General features: G+C 61.0%; 3 protein-coding genes across 4 annotated transcripts; 2 read left to right on the forward strand and 1 right to left on the reverse strand.

Annotated features, from left to right (window-relative positions):
• Positions 1–112: 112 nt before the first annotated feature.
• Positions 113–4,950, forward strand: TOR2A (torsin family 2 member A). 2 transcript variants are annotated; one of them, XM_076355610.1, is made up of 5 exons: positions 113–257; positions 656–921; positions 2,053–2,228; positions 2,580–2,707; positions 3,289–4,950. In XM_076355610.1, the coding sequence occupies exons 1-5, from the start codon at positions 113–115 to the stop codon at positions 3,531–3,533; spliced, it is 960 nt and encodes a 319-aa protein (XP_076211725.1). In that variant the 3' UTR covers positions 3,534–4,950. The 2 variants fall into 2 exon arrangements, with proteins under 2 accessions (XP_076211725.1, XP_076211726.1); XM_076355611.1 differs by having other exon boundaries at positions 179–231.
• Positions 4,499–8,384, reverse strand: TTC16 (tetratricopeptide repeat domain 16). The gene is given in 8 exon segments (XM_076355612.1): positions 4,499–4,554; positions 6,116–6,281; positions 6,363–6,506; positions 7,041–7,280; positions 7,355–7,695; positions 7,697–7,787; positions 7,871–7,971; positions 8,042–8,384. Coding segments are annotated over 8 exon segments (1,188 nt in total). The 5' UTR covers positions 8,129–8,384; the 3' UTR covers positions 4,499–4,536.
• Positions 8,385–9,985: 1,601 nt separating this feature from the next.
• On the forward strand, positions 9,986–12,002 carry PTRH1 (peptidyl-tRNA hydrolase 1 homolog). Its single transcript, XM_076355616.1, has 4 exons — positions 9,986–10,235; positions 10,377–10,476; positions 11,111–11,156; positions 11,588–12,002. The coding sequence occupies exons 1-4, from the start codon at positions 10,067–10,069 to the stop codon at positions 11,777–11,779; spliced, it is 507 nt and encodes a 168-aa protein (XP_076211731.1). The 5' UTR covers positions 9,986–10,066; the 3' UTR covers positions 11,780–12,002.
• Positions 12,003–12,584: the final 582 nt, after the last annotated feature.

Raw genomic sequence — 12,584 nt, forward strand, 5'->3', positions numbered from 1 at the left:
GGCACGGCTCCGCCCCCGCGTTCGCTGACCGCGCCCCTTTCCCCGTAGCCCCGCCCCCGCGCGGGGCACGCCGGGAGCTGTAGTGCGGGCGGTGCCGGAGCGGGCGGCCGCCATGGCCCCCGGAGCGGCGGCGGCGCTGGCCCTGGCGCTGCTGCTGGCGGCCGCCGCCCGCCCCGCCGCCGCCGCCTGGGACCTGTGGGCGCTGCGCTGCGGCTTCTCGGCGGACTGCGAGTGCGGCTTCGGGCCCGACCTGCGCGGTCAGCGGGGGCGGCGGGCCGGGGGCGAGGGGGAGAGGGGGCGCCCCCGAGGAGAGGGGCCCTGAGGCGCGGGGTGCCGGGGGGGGCCCTGAGGCGCGGGGATCCGGGGAGCCTCTGAGGACGGGGACTCCGAGGCCAGGGAGGCGGCGGGCAAGGGGGTCCCGGCGGCCAGGGCGTCTCCAGGAGACCCTTCCCCGGGGGCCATGCCCGGAGCGGGGCGCAGAGGGGACTCTGGGCCTCCCCACCCCGCGGAGGGGCAGGACTGGGCGGCAGGGCCGTTCCGCAGCCTGGGCTGGCTGGCAGAGAGGGCCCGAGGAAGCAGCCCTCGGAGAGGGCTCAGCCGCAGACGAGCTGTTTCAACCTGGCATTTTCTAAGACTTGATTTGACTTTGCTTCAGGTCTGGAGTGTGACTTGGCCATGAATCTGGTGGGGCAGCCCCTGGTGAGGCAGCAGGTGATGAAGGGAGTGAGGGAGTTCCTGGAGAACCGGAATCCGGTGAAACCCCTCGTGATGTCCTTCCACGGCTCAACTGGAACAGGCAAAACCTACGTGAGCTCCATGCTCATCCGCTACCTCTTCCAGGGTGGGCTGCAGAGCCCCTACGTTCACCAGTTCTCTCCGATAGTGCACTTCCCCCATGCTGAGCGGATCGAGCAGTACAAGGTAAGGGATGCCTCTCAGCACAGTGCTACTTGATTGGGGGTTTTTTTGGTTATGTCTATCTTGATCCTCAGTACATACACGTTCCGGCTGTTTCCTGAAGTGCAGTAGGAATAAAAGCTCTTTGTTTTACCCTCTCAAACACGGCTGAGTGAGTGGCTCCACACACTGGCTGAAGGATCTACTAGTAACTGTGATATACTCTGGCACTCAGTTATCACTTTCATCTTCCCCACAGCAGTCCTTGTCGTGATCATGTTCTCATTCCTTAAATATTTACACAGCCCTTTGAATGCACAAACAAAAGTGCTTTGCTTAGATGAAAGGCACTAAAATTCTCCCATTGCTTTCCAAACAGCTTGATGGCTGTGAAAACCTGCGTATCGCTAGACTTGTAATCCCCTCCTCACACAGCAAGCAGCTCCTGAACAGCAGCTCTAGGCTATTAACTGTGCTACTCTGTCTCTTAAAGCTGAGAAAGGGAAGAAATCAACCTGTGAAGGTTAGTTGCCAAACCCTCAGCAGAGTGGGGAATCAGCGCACCTGGACGTTTGCTTTCTGGGTGTTTGGAGAAGTTATTTGTTGTATTGTGTCCTTAGAAGAAATACTCTCAGGAAGGTAGAACCCATGCTGGGTGAAGTTATACATGCCCCCAGGTGACATGAGTGGTTTTGCATGGGTTGGCATCTACACTGAAGTAACTTCAGCTGTGGTAAAGAGCCAGAGCTCTTCTGGGTCAGCACAGGCACGTGTTCTGGCACCAGGACAGGAGCTGGCAAAAAGCACTCAGTAGCTGGGAACTATAGATAGACAGTGAAAGAAGAACGTGGGGAACTGTAGGAGTCTGAATCCCCAGCTTTAGTTTGCTGCCTCTGTCTTTAAATCCGTAATAAAAGATCTATGATGGGCTAATAAAGCTGGTAACAGGCACTGTGCGAAACCCAGAATACAGGAGGCCTCTCCAGAGCTGCCTGTTCCTGCTCCGAGTAGGTGGTGCTGTGCAGGGAGAAGCTGCTTTCAGCGCCTTCAACTCCGCTTCAGCTCAGGACTCAGCTTTTGCTCTGAGGTAGCTCGAGTCTCCCTCGCCGCCCTCGGTATCTCGCTGCCTTACGGCTTGGCGGGTATTTTTCCTAGGAAAGCCTGAAGCGCTGGATTCAAGGGAACTTGACAAACTGTGGACGGTCGGCCTTTCTCTTTGACGAGATGGACAAGATGCACCCGGGCCTGATCGACGTGATCATACCGTTCCTGGGACCCTCGTGGGTTGTGTACGGGACCAACTACCGCAAAGCGATCTTCATCTTCGTAAGGTAAGAGAGGCCCCTCTGTGGCATCACGGGGCCTTCCAGCGCACCGCTTCTCATTTGGGCAGAGGTCATACCTACTTCAGAGCACACGCTCATTTTGCTTTTCCTTCTCCAAGCCTTGAGCCTCCGCAAATACCAAAAGACACTATTTCATTGTGAGTAGACAGACCTGGAGAGTCTGAAAAAGCTCTCCTGCCCCTGGTACTTGGCTGCCTTCACAGGAGTCATTTTAGGCCAGGCAGCTGGGAGATCCCGGCTTGCACTCGTGCAGGCTGGAGGGTGCCAGATGCCACCTCTGTCCTGCAACACCATTTTCCTGGATACACGCCGAATAAGCATCTCATTCTTGTGCAGCAACGCAGGAGGGGAACAGATCAACGACATGACGCTGGATCTCTGGCGTGCCCGCAAGGACCGGGAGGAGATCAGCCTGCGGGACCTGGAGCAGGCCATCTCCAAAGCCGTGTTTGAAAACCCTCAGAGTGAGTCCGTGGAGCAGAGCCCTTCCTGCAGGGTCAGAGCCCGGCAGAGGGAGCCAGGCCCATTCCAGGCAGCCACCGACACCGCCTGCCACCTCCCAGGCAGCCAGAAAGGGACGAGGGGGTTTTGAGGGAAGGGAACTGCGATCCCCTCGAGGTTTCCTGGCGAAGGGAAGGAATAGCCCGGCCTTCCAAGCCAGCAGGCCTGTTGCAACGTTTAGCAGAGTTCTTTGGAGACAAGGTGTATTCACAGTTGGGGGATGGCAAACAGCACAGCATGCTCACCGGAAAGGGACCGAGACGTACCGATCCCCACTGCCTGCCTGGTTCTCCTTGCTTTGCCCTTGTCACAGGGAGCAGAGCTTAAATTCTGACTAGTCAAGCTAAATCCCCTCATTCCTGGAGAACAAGTCTGTTGTGGGGGAAGGGAGGTGACAACGGATGGGTTCAACTCTCTCCTTGTACAAAACTGGAGCAGATGTCTTCAGCCGAGTATTCTGGCTTCGCACAAAGCAGCTCTTTGAATTCCAGGGACAGCAGAGACTCTCTGAAGGTAAAACCTGTCTCTTCCTTTGCTTTTGCAGGTGGATTCTGGAAATCTGGGATCATTAACGAACATCTCATTGATTTTGTTGTGCCCTTCCTCCCATTGAAGCGCCACCACGTAAAGCAGTGCGTCGTCGGCGAACTTGTCCAGCAAGGCCTCGAAGTGCGTCCGGGTGTTGTCCAGGAGGTGGCTGACAGCATCCCCTACTTCCCAGAAGAAGAGAAAATATTCTCATCAACAGGCTGCAAAACAGTGGCCTCCCGGATCAGTTTTTTCTTCTAGTCCCTGGCGAGGGCCTTGCTCAGATCCATCGGGGATGTATACGGAGCTGTAAAGCGGCAGAGCCCAGGGCTGGCGCGATGAGCAGTGGGAGCTGCGTGTTCCCTCTCGGCAGCACAAGCGGTCTCCTGCTGAACTCGTCCCTCCAGCCCCAAGGAGGCCGCTGCAGGATGCGGGACCAAGTGCAAGTGATGTGATTTAAAGCACTTTACTGATTTACCCTTGGCCAGGTGAGGGTGGATACAACCAGCCCGGCGCACCACCCAAGACATCCGTGACAAAGGGAAGAGGCTAAGAGGTCCTGCAGTGTCAGGGAAGTTTCTCACCCTGTCACAGCAGCACCCACCTGCAGCTCTCCCCTCTCCTGGCACCTACTGATATCCAACACATCAAGATTCTGAGCCCACAGAAGAATATTTCTTTCCTACAGCATTTTAACAGGTTTTTAGAACCTTTTGAAGCGTGGCTGTGCCTCAGCTTCTTGGTACCACGTGACAGTGCTGGTGCTGACTCCTGCAGCGCTGGCCTGTGAACGCCTTCAACATTGCAGCAAAATTTTCTTTTCAAGGAAGTTTTAGAGCCAACTTCTTTCCAGCTTCCTTTCACTGTGAATAGGTGCTGGTAGGGACCAGCTTCACCATCAACAAGCGTGGGGGGGTAATGTGGGAGATGGCAACACCTGATCTGCCAAGAGCCAGGTTCTTCCTACCACCCCCTTGTCCATCGTTCCCTTAAGGTCCAAAGGATTTCCCTGCAGCAAACCAGGAAAACAACAACAACAACAAAGACTTCTCGCTTGTTTTACTAGCTACAAAAAGTTTCAGTCCTACCTCCAGGGGAGCCTATAGTGCTACTAACGGTTTTGAAAATTCCTTTTATTCAGCGATGACTTCTACAGCAGGCTGAGAGTTGGTGCTATGAGCTGTTGAGCCTCTTGTACATCCTTCTGCTGGTCAGACCTTGCAGGCTTTGGCTGGGCCAGCGTCCGTTCAGCTTCTGGGGAGTGTCACTTACAACGGGGGACCTGCGGACAATTTAGAGAAGATTAGTGCTCCACACTAGCAAGCATGGGGTGCACAGCATTAAAACCTTTGCCCGGGTTTTAATCTCCTCTGGGCAGTCAGTTATGGCAAAACAGGTCAGAGGAACCAGAATCATTCGCTCTCTAGGAACAAACTGCCCAAGGGATGGGTGCAGGTTCACTTCCCAAAGCTCCCGATGCTCCGCTCAGGCCCTGTGCTGAAATGAGCTGCCAGCGCTTGGGACCATTCCAGCTCCAGGGCCGGAGCTTTGGAGGCAGCAATTTTAGACAACACCCAAATGCTGCCCAGGAGCTGGCCCACAGACAGACCCAAAAATTCTGCCTCTACAAATGCATAACATTTTTGGAAATTTCAAAATAAATCTTTTATGAAATAAATGGTTGGGAAACAGTCTTTTACTTGGATTCCTGACTGCAGCTAGTGCGGAAGGACTTGGAAGGTTTGCAGTTGCATGGGAACAGCTGCCTGATGCGATGGGACTTCGGGGATTTAGCGGCACAGAGCTCGTGCTCTCCAACTAGGTAACTGGAAACAAGACAGCAGCCTTTCCCTGGGGAGGAGGCGAAACGGCAGTAGCTGGGCCAGACATCCTCCGCAGAGAAGCCAGTGTAGATCCAGGAAGGCCACTGGGTCTCTCTGCCCCAGCGGCACTTTTCCCCCCACTGCAGAGCGCATCTCTGGGTCTCAACACCACGTTCGTAGGGCTAGTGCCAGCGCAGCAGGAGGTGGGAACCACGTCACCTCCTACCCAGGGAGAGTCGCTTTGCGAAGCCTGCCTGGTGGCCCCGCACACGGGGAGCTGAGGGCTGAGACGAGGTGCTGGACAGGCGCAGTAGCAGACCAGCCGTTTCTGCAGCAGCTATCGCTGCTGCTCCGCACGCTGGCTGGGTGCGAGATCCAAGCCTGCAGCCCCTGCTGCTGCACCCCGGGCTTGCTCACCCGAGTCGCTGTCCCTCAGACAGCTCCTAGTCCCGTGGGCAGCCCTGCGCCCTCAGGCACCGCTTCCTTCCGATCAGCCTCCAGTGCCATCAGCAGCCTGGGGACATGTGCCAGTGCAAAGGCAATGCTATGGGCCTGCAGCAACCCCCCAAAGCAATCCTTTATCTGGGAGGGCTGAAAAGGAGTGAGATGCCTGCTTGGAACAAGGTTCCCAGGCCAAGTGTAGACATCCAGCAACCCACCATCACCTTTTAGGAGCAAAAAAGGGGCAAAATCCACCTTTGCCAGCACAAGTACTTCAGCAGTGAGCTCTGAAACATGCCACTGCGCTCCAGAGCAAACGAAACCCTCGCACTCGGGATTTGAGCAACCCCCCTTTGGAGTGGGCAGCACTAGTGGGCTAATGCCCAAGACAAACTACCCCCCAGCATGCACCTATTGCTGCTGTCACACCAGGTGACATCAGCCGAAATGGTGAGTTCTGGGGGGGCTCTGAAGCGTTTTCTCCAAGGTTTCTTGGGCAAGGCATCCAGTCTCGCTCCTCAGGACAGCACAGACAGTCTGTCTTGGAAAGAGGTAGCATACGAGGGTAAGGATCTGTACCTTGCCATCTGTGGAGTCGAGCCACAGACTTAGGGCGGCATCCTCCTTCATGCTCTCCACCCTCCTCAGGCACAGGCGGGCCCTGGCCCGGCACAGGTAGTACAGCAGTTTCTGGGGCTCATGCTCAATGGCCGCGGAGAAGCAAGCTTCTGCCTGCTGGTACTGCCTGCGAGGGGACAGGAGAGCACGCTCGGCAGCCTGGCTTGCTGCCGGCCCTGGGACAGACCACACCAACCCGCCTGCTCACCTTGCCACCGAGTCCTGCTGGCCCTGCTCGTGCAGTGCCGCTGCAACCCGTCTCCGCACAACGCGGTCCCCCAGGCTCAGCTCCAGCACCTGCTGGTAATCTGCAAGCGCATAGGCCAGCTCCCCCAGGCGAAGGAAGCAGTCCGCAGCAAGGCAGCGTCGGCGTCTCGGTTAAATGAGAGCGGCTGGGGGCTGGCTGCCACCCCCGGGCTTTGTCTGGAGCTCTCCGTGCCAGTGGGAAACACGCACGGCACGTGTCCAGCCCACCCCAGCCACAAAAATTTCAGCGTCATTAGCCAAGAGCTCTGAGCTCCGCCAGGCAGGAGACACAGCCCAGTCTGGAAGAGAACAGCCATTCCCAGCCATGCCTCAGGACAGGCCACGTGGGGAGGAAGCCGAACCACCAGTGGTAAATCCCAGCTCCTGGTACCTCTCCCCGCTGCTGAAACCATTCAGATGGGCACAGCTGTGAACAGGGGTCAGGACCAAGGGACAACCCAGGGGCCCTACTGCCCACTTCAGCCATCACTCCCTAACGCAGGACCCCAGTACAGGGCCTTCCCCTGCACATGCTCAATGCACGAGTGCAGCTGCTGCTGTCCGACACCCCAGCCCTGTCCATGCACCACTGCCCTCACCCTGGGGACCCCGTTGCAATCCCCAGCCCAGCTGCTTGCCTCCTCTGTTTACATAGAGCCCCTTCTCCCGCCTCTCGTCCCGCAGAGCCTCGCCAAGGAGCATCACAGCCTCATCGAATCGGCTCAGGGCATAGCAGTGCACGGCACAGTCATTGTAGGCGACTGCCAGCTGCCACCAAGCCTCCTGGGCCTCCGGGGCCCCCCTGGCCCCCAGCTCCCTCGCCCTGGCTAAGTCCTTGCGGGCTGCACTGAAGTCCTTGAGCCGCCGGAGGAGGGCCCCCCTGTGACACAGGGACAGAGATAGGAGAGCTCAGAGGTGGATGGGGCCAACCGGCCGCGGTGACACTCTCACTACCTGAGGGTGAAAAATTCGGCAGCTGAGGGGTCACTCTCAATGGCGAAGCTGATCTTGAGTAGGGCCCCACGCAGGTTCCCGCACAGGGCCTTGGACACCACCTTGGCTTTGGCCTCCTGGCCTCGTCTCAGCAGCCTCCACCTCAGGGCCTGGGCAGCTCCGTGCTGTGGCTGCAGCTCCAGGGCCCATCGGATATCCTGGTGACACAGGGCCAGCTGCCCAGGGAGGGTGCTGGCACTTCCTAGCACATCCCCAGCCTCCAGGAGGGGCAGCAGGGCCCTTTGGGGACCAGAGCGGCTGTACCTGCCCAAAGCATTCATAGAAGGAGGCATGGAGCACGTACACATCAGGGTTCCTCGCGTCCTCCTCCAGGTCTCTGTTGAGCATTTGGAGACATTCTGGGAACTTGTTGAGAGCCGCAAGACACACGATGCTGCAAGAGGAGACGGGCAAGGCTGGAGGCAGCCCACAGCAGGGCCAGCCCTGCCGGACAGCCTAGCGCTGCCCTGGCTTTACCTCCTCTGGTGAAACACCCTGCGGTGAGGCTGCAGCTCAGCTGCCCGCGTGAAGGCCTCCAGGGCCTCGCAGTAGAGCTCCTGGTCAAGCAGACATCGGCCCTGCAGGGAAGCCCTGTCAGCCTGGCCACAGGCCGGGGCTGCAGACAGAGGAAGGGGAGCGGTGGCTGACCTGCAGGTCAAGGACAAGGGCCAGGAGAGCCAGGCAGGGCTGCTCCCATGCAGGCACCAGCGTGAGCACCTTCCTGAAGTTCAGCATGGCCGACTGGAAGTCGCAGAGCTGGAGGAAGGCCTCTGCCCACTGCTCATACCACGGACAACCACGGTACAGCTCTGCCTGTACCACAGACAACCCTCAGCCCACGCTGGCCCAGCCCAGCCCTGCTCAAACTACCTAGGATCAGCCTGGTGAGAGGTTAACAGCATCCTGAAGCCAGATGCCAGTGTGAGAGCCAGCCTTCATGCTGCTGCCTCCCTTCTCCGGCTCCCAGCCTAGTGCATCCCTAGCCCTCTGGGGACCCTTTACCCTCTGCGGATCCAGGTTGATGGCTTTCGAATAGCAGGTGATGGCTTCTTCCCACTGGCCACAGGAGGAGAAGTCCAGCCCTTTCTGCCAGCTGTGGAGGGGAAAAGAGCTATGAGCGAAGCCCAATGACATGCTGCTGGACTGGGGGACTGTCAACACAGCCTTGGAAGAAAGCTCTGCTCCGCTGGCAGGGCCAAGAGCCACCCAGGGCTGGAGGAAGGTGAGGGATCATGTATCCCCCCCCATCCAGCCAAAGGCCGCTGTGACGGTGTGAGGGGGAACGTAAAACATGGGGCACAGCCCCGGGCACTTACTGCTCCTGCACCCTGCCCCGCACAACTGCGGGCAGGGACCCCGCTTCCCTCGGCGACCCGACGCCACGCAGACACTGGCTGGGCCCGAAGACCCTCCGCGGGGACCGCTCCCAGCCTTCCCCCAGCTGCTCCTCCGGCACCGCCGTGGCAAACAGCCCCCCCGACCTCCATCCCCCTCCCGCCTCAGGGACCGTTCCCAGGCCGCGGCTCCTAGTAACCCCACAGCTCGCCCTGGCTGCGCTCCCCCGTCCCTGCCCCAGCCGCCCCGCTTGGCTGGCCCTCTGCGGGGGAAGGGGCGGGGGGGGGGGGAGGCCGCGGCCGGCGGAGCCCCGAGGCTTTACCACAGCGGCGGCCACGGCCCCTGCGTAGGCGGAGCGCGGCCCGCCTCACGCCACAGCCCCGGGCCCGCCCTGCCGCCCGCAAGCAAGATGGCGGCGCTGCCCGTAAGCAAGATGGCGGCGGGGCGGGGCCGGGCCATTGGCGGCGCGCGGGCGTGACGTCAGGGGGGAAGGGAGCACGCGGCGCGATGCTGGCGGCGGAGCTGGCGGGGCGCGCGCGACCGCTCGTCAGCCGGGCGGGGCCGCGCGTCATGGTGGGGCCGAGGGGCGGGGCCGGGCTTGAGGGGAGGGAGGGGAGCGGGGCCGAGGGGACCGGGGGGAGCGGGGCTGAGGGGAGCGGGGCCGAGGGGACCGGGGGGAGCGGGGCTGAAGGGACCGGGGGGAGTGGAGCTGAGGGGAGCGGGGCCGAGCGGACGGGGGCCGAGGGGACCGGGGGGAGCGGGTCTGAGAGAACAGGGGCTGAGGGGACCGGGACTGAAGGGACCGGGGGGAGTGGAGCTGAGGGGAGCGGGGCCGAGGGGACCGGGGGGAGCGGGGCTGAGAGAACAGGGGCTGAGGGGACCGGGGCTGAAGGGACCGGGGGGAGTGGAGCTGAGGGGAGCGGGGCCGAGGGGATGGGGACCGGGGGGAGCGGGGCTGAGGGGAGCGGGGCCGAGGGGACCGGGGGTATCGGGGCTGAGGGGAGCAGGGCTGAGGGGACCGGGGGTATCGGGGCTGAGGGGAGCAGGGCTGAGGGGACCGGGGGTATCGGGGATGAGGGGACCGGGGGGAGCGGGGCTGAGAGAACAGGGGCTGAGGAGACCCGGCCTGCCGGGGGGAGCGCAGGGGGATCGGGGCTGAGGGGATGGAGGCTGAGGGGTCTGTGCGGAGCGGGTCTGAGGGGTGCTGGGTGGGGGGGAATCAGGCCCGTGGAGGGGCCAGGGACCTCATGGCAGCCCGGCAGAGCCCTGTTGACACCCGGCGGGCAGGTGGCCGGCCTGGGCAACTACGGGCTGTGGGGGACGCGGCACAGCGTGGGCATGGCGGTGCTGGACCGGCTAGCCCGGCAGCTGGCGGTGGCCGAGGGCTGGCGAGCAGACAGGCAGTGCTGCGCCGACGTGGCCCTGGCCACAGCCTGCAGCCTGGAGCTGTTGCTGCTCAAGCCGCGGAGGTTCATGAACCTCAACGGGCTCAGCGTTGCCAGTGCCGGTGAGTGGCTCGGTCACCCCCGAAGCCTGCTGTGCCACCGGGCCCTGTGATGGCCCTGCTGTCCCTCTGCTCAGCTCTGCAGGGTCAGGGCCTGGTGAGTCTGTCTCCCCCTCATTTCTTGTTGTATTTCTGTTTCCAAAGCTGAGATCTACAACCTCCACCCAGAAGACATTTACCTGGTTCATGACGACCTGGACAAGGCCCTGGGCAAGGTGGCGATCAAGCTGGGAGGCAGTGCAAGGTATGGAGTGGCCCCAGCTCTCTGGTTGTGTCAGCTGGTTCGAGGTCTTGCTGTGCCCTTACAGGCGCATGGGCCATTCCTGGCCCTGTCCCACCAGCCTGGTGGTGTTTTCAGCCCGAGCGCCAGCCCTGGGCTCGATCCCAGTTGCAGAACCAACAGCCGGCTGTTTGGGCAGCCTCCCGGTTTCTGCCCTGGCAGGAAGGGCAGGGAGCCTCCTGGAAGCAGCTGTGGGCTGGATCCAGCCCATCGGCTGCAGCACACGGGCTTTTTATAGCACTCTGCCTGCCCCAGCGCCAGCTCCTGGGTCAGCCTTGGGACATTTAACCTAGGAAATCTTCCACTGCGGGCCAGGGCAGAGCTGGTACTGGGCCACGGCGCTCAGTCACGTGCACCAGCTGCAGCAAGAGCTGAGATGCACAGAACGTGCTGTCCCAGCCCTGCTTCCCCTCATCCTCCCCAGCCAGCTGCTCTCAGCCCCAGGGGCTGGATGTTCCTGCAGAGCCAGGGCATGGGGGCTGCAGGCCTGGCTGGGACCACATCCCTGAGACCCTGCAGTGAGAGACCCTGAGACCATACCCGGGGAGGGGGGGTGTCTCTGACAGACTAATGGTGGGTTTTCTCCTTCTCTCCCAAGGGGACACAACGGGGTCCGATCCTGCATCAGTGCTCTGCACTCCAATGTGAGTGGGCCTCAGTGGAAAGGGATCAATCCTGCCCCCACCTCAGTGCATGGCTTGTCATCCCCCCACTCCCATTCTTCCGACTCCCCTCAGACAAGCCCCTGCTCCCTTTTCCTCTCTCCCCTGTTCTTCTTCCCCTCCTTCCCTCTGCTTCCCCGAGGGCTGATGTCGGTTTGGCCGCCATAAAGGACATGGAAACAATTAGCTCAAGCAGCTCTGCCAGGCCTGGCAGGAGCCCGGGATCTCAGCGCAGCCCAGCAAAAGCCTCTTCCAAAATCATGTTTCTAGGAGCAAGCACTCAAAACCACCTGGAAAACATGGGGTGCTGCTCCCTCACCACCCAGCCCCACTCGCAGCACTGTCCCCTTGCCCCAGTCTCTCGGCCGGGCCCTTGAGGTGAAGCTCCTCCAGCCCTCCTTCTATCTCCCCAGGAGATGACCCGGCTCAGGGTCGGCATCGGGCGGCCGGAGGGTGAAGTGACGGTGTCCAGCTACGTCCTGGCTCCATTCAGCACCGAGGAGCAGGAGAGGCTGGAGCAGGTCCTGGCCCAGGCAGCGACGTTCCTGCTGGAGCACATCATGCGGAGGAGAGCGCCCGCAGGGGAGCCAGGGAACAGGGGCTGACATGAACCCCCAGGGACCCGCGTGGCCGATGGACGGAGCACTGCGGACTCTCCAGGGTGACCGTGGTGCGGAGCAGAGCTGGCCCTGCTGGGCAGCCTGGCCAGGTGCTGGGGCAGCCCCAGTCAGTCCCCACACAGATACGGGCAGCTCGTATCCCACTCAAACCCCTGCAGTGGCTTCATACGGCAGATCAGCACAGAAATGAAATAAACCCTCGCCCCTGGCTCTGCCCTGCTCCTGCCCCTCTCCCCTGCACTGCCTGCTGAACTCGGGCAGTCCCTGGCTCTCTGCAGCTCAATTCCGTGTTCCCGTCCCTGTTCCAGCAGCCCAGGCTGGAGGGAAGCTTCCAGTGGGAAGTGGGGAGCGATGGGAGCGACTTCTGCAGGGTCCAAAACCACTTCGGCTTTGTTGAGAAACTGGAAAGCACGAGCCACCTGGAATCTCGTAGCTCAGCAGCACACGAGGGCTGCTCCCACTGAGCTGCAGTAAGTTTCAGGGCTGGCCTCAGGTTTTGAGTTAGGTGGTTTTCAGCCAAACCTTGGAATTTCCAACAGCTGGAGTTCTGGTTCCTCCTTGCAGACCCGTTACAGGTCTCATGGTGGAGAAGGCAGCCCCAGAAGCAGTGTCTCCCCACCACCGCAGCTTCCCAAAGCCCTGGGCTCTGCCGGCATGTCCTGTCCAGCTGCATATCCTGCGAGCACGGCTGCACCGAGAGCCCCAGCACGGGCAGCTCCTCACCCGTGTCCCAGTGGGCGCTGTAACAAGTGCCGGGACCCCAGCGGTCACGCATACCACAGCGCTGCTG

Source organism: Aptenodytes patagonicus, chromosome 18, assembly GCF_965638725.1.
Source record: "Aptenodytes patagonicus chromosome 18, bAptPat1.pri.cur, whole genome shotgun sequence".
Taxonomy (NCBI): Eukaryota; Metazoa; Chordata; class Aves; order Sphenisciformes; family Spheniscidae; genus Aptenodytes; species Aptenodytes patagonicus.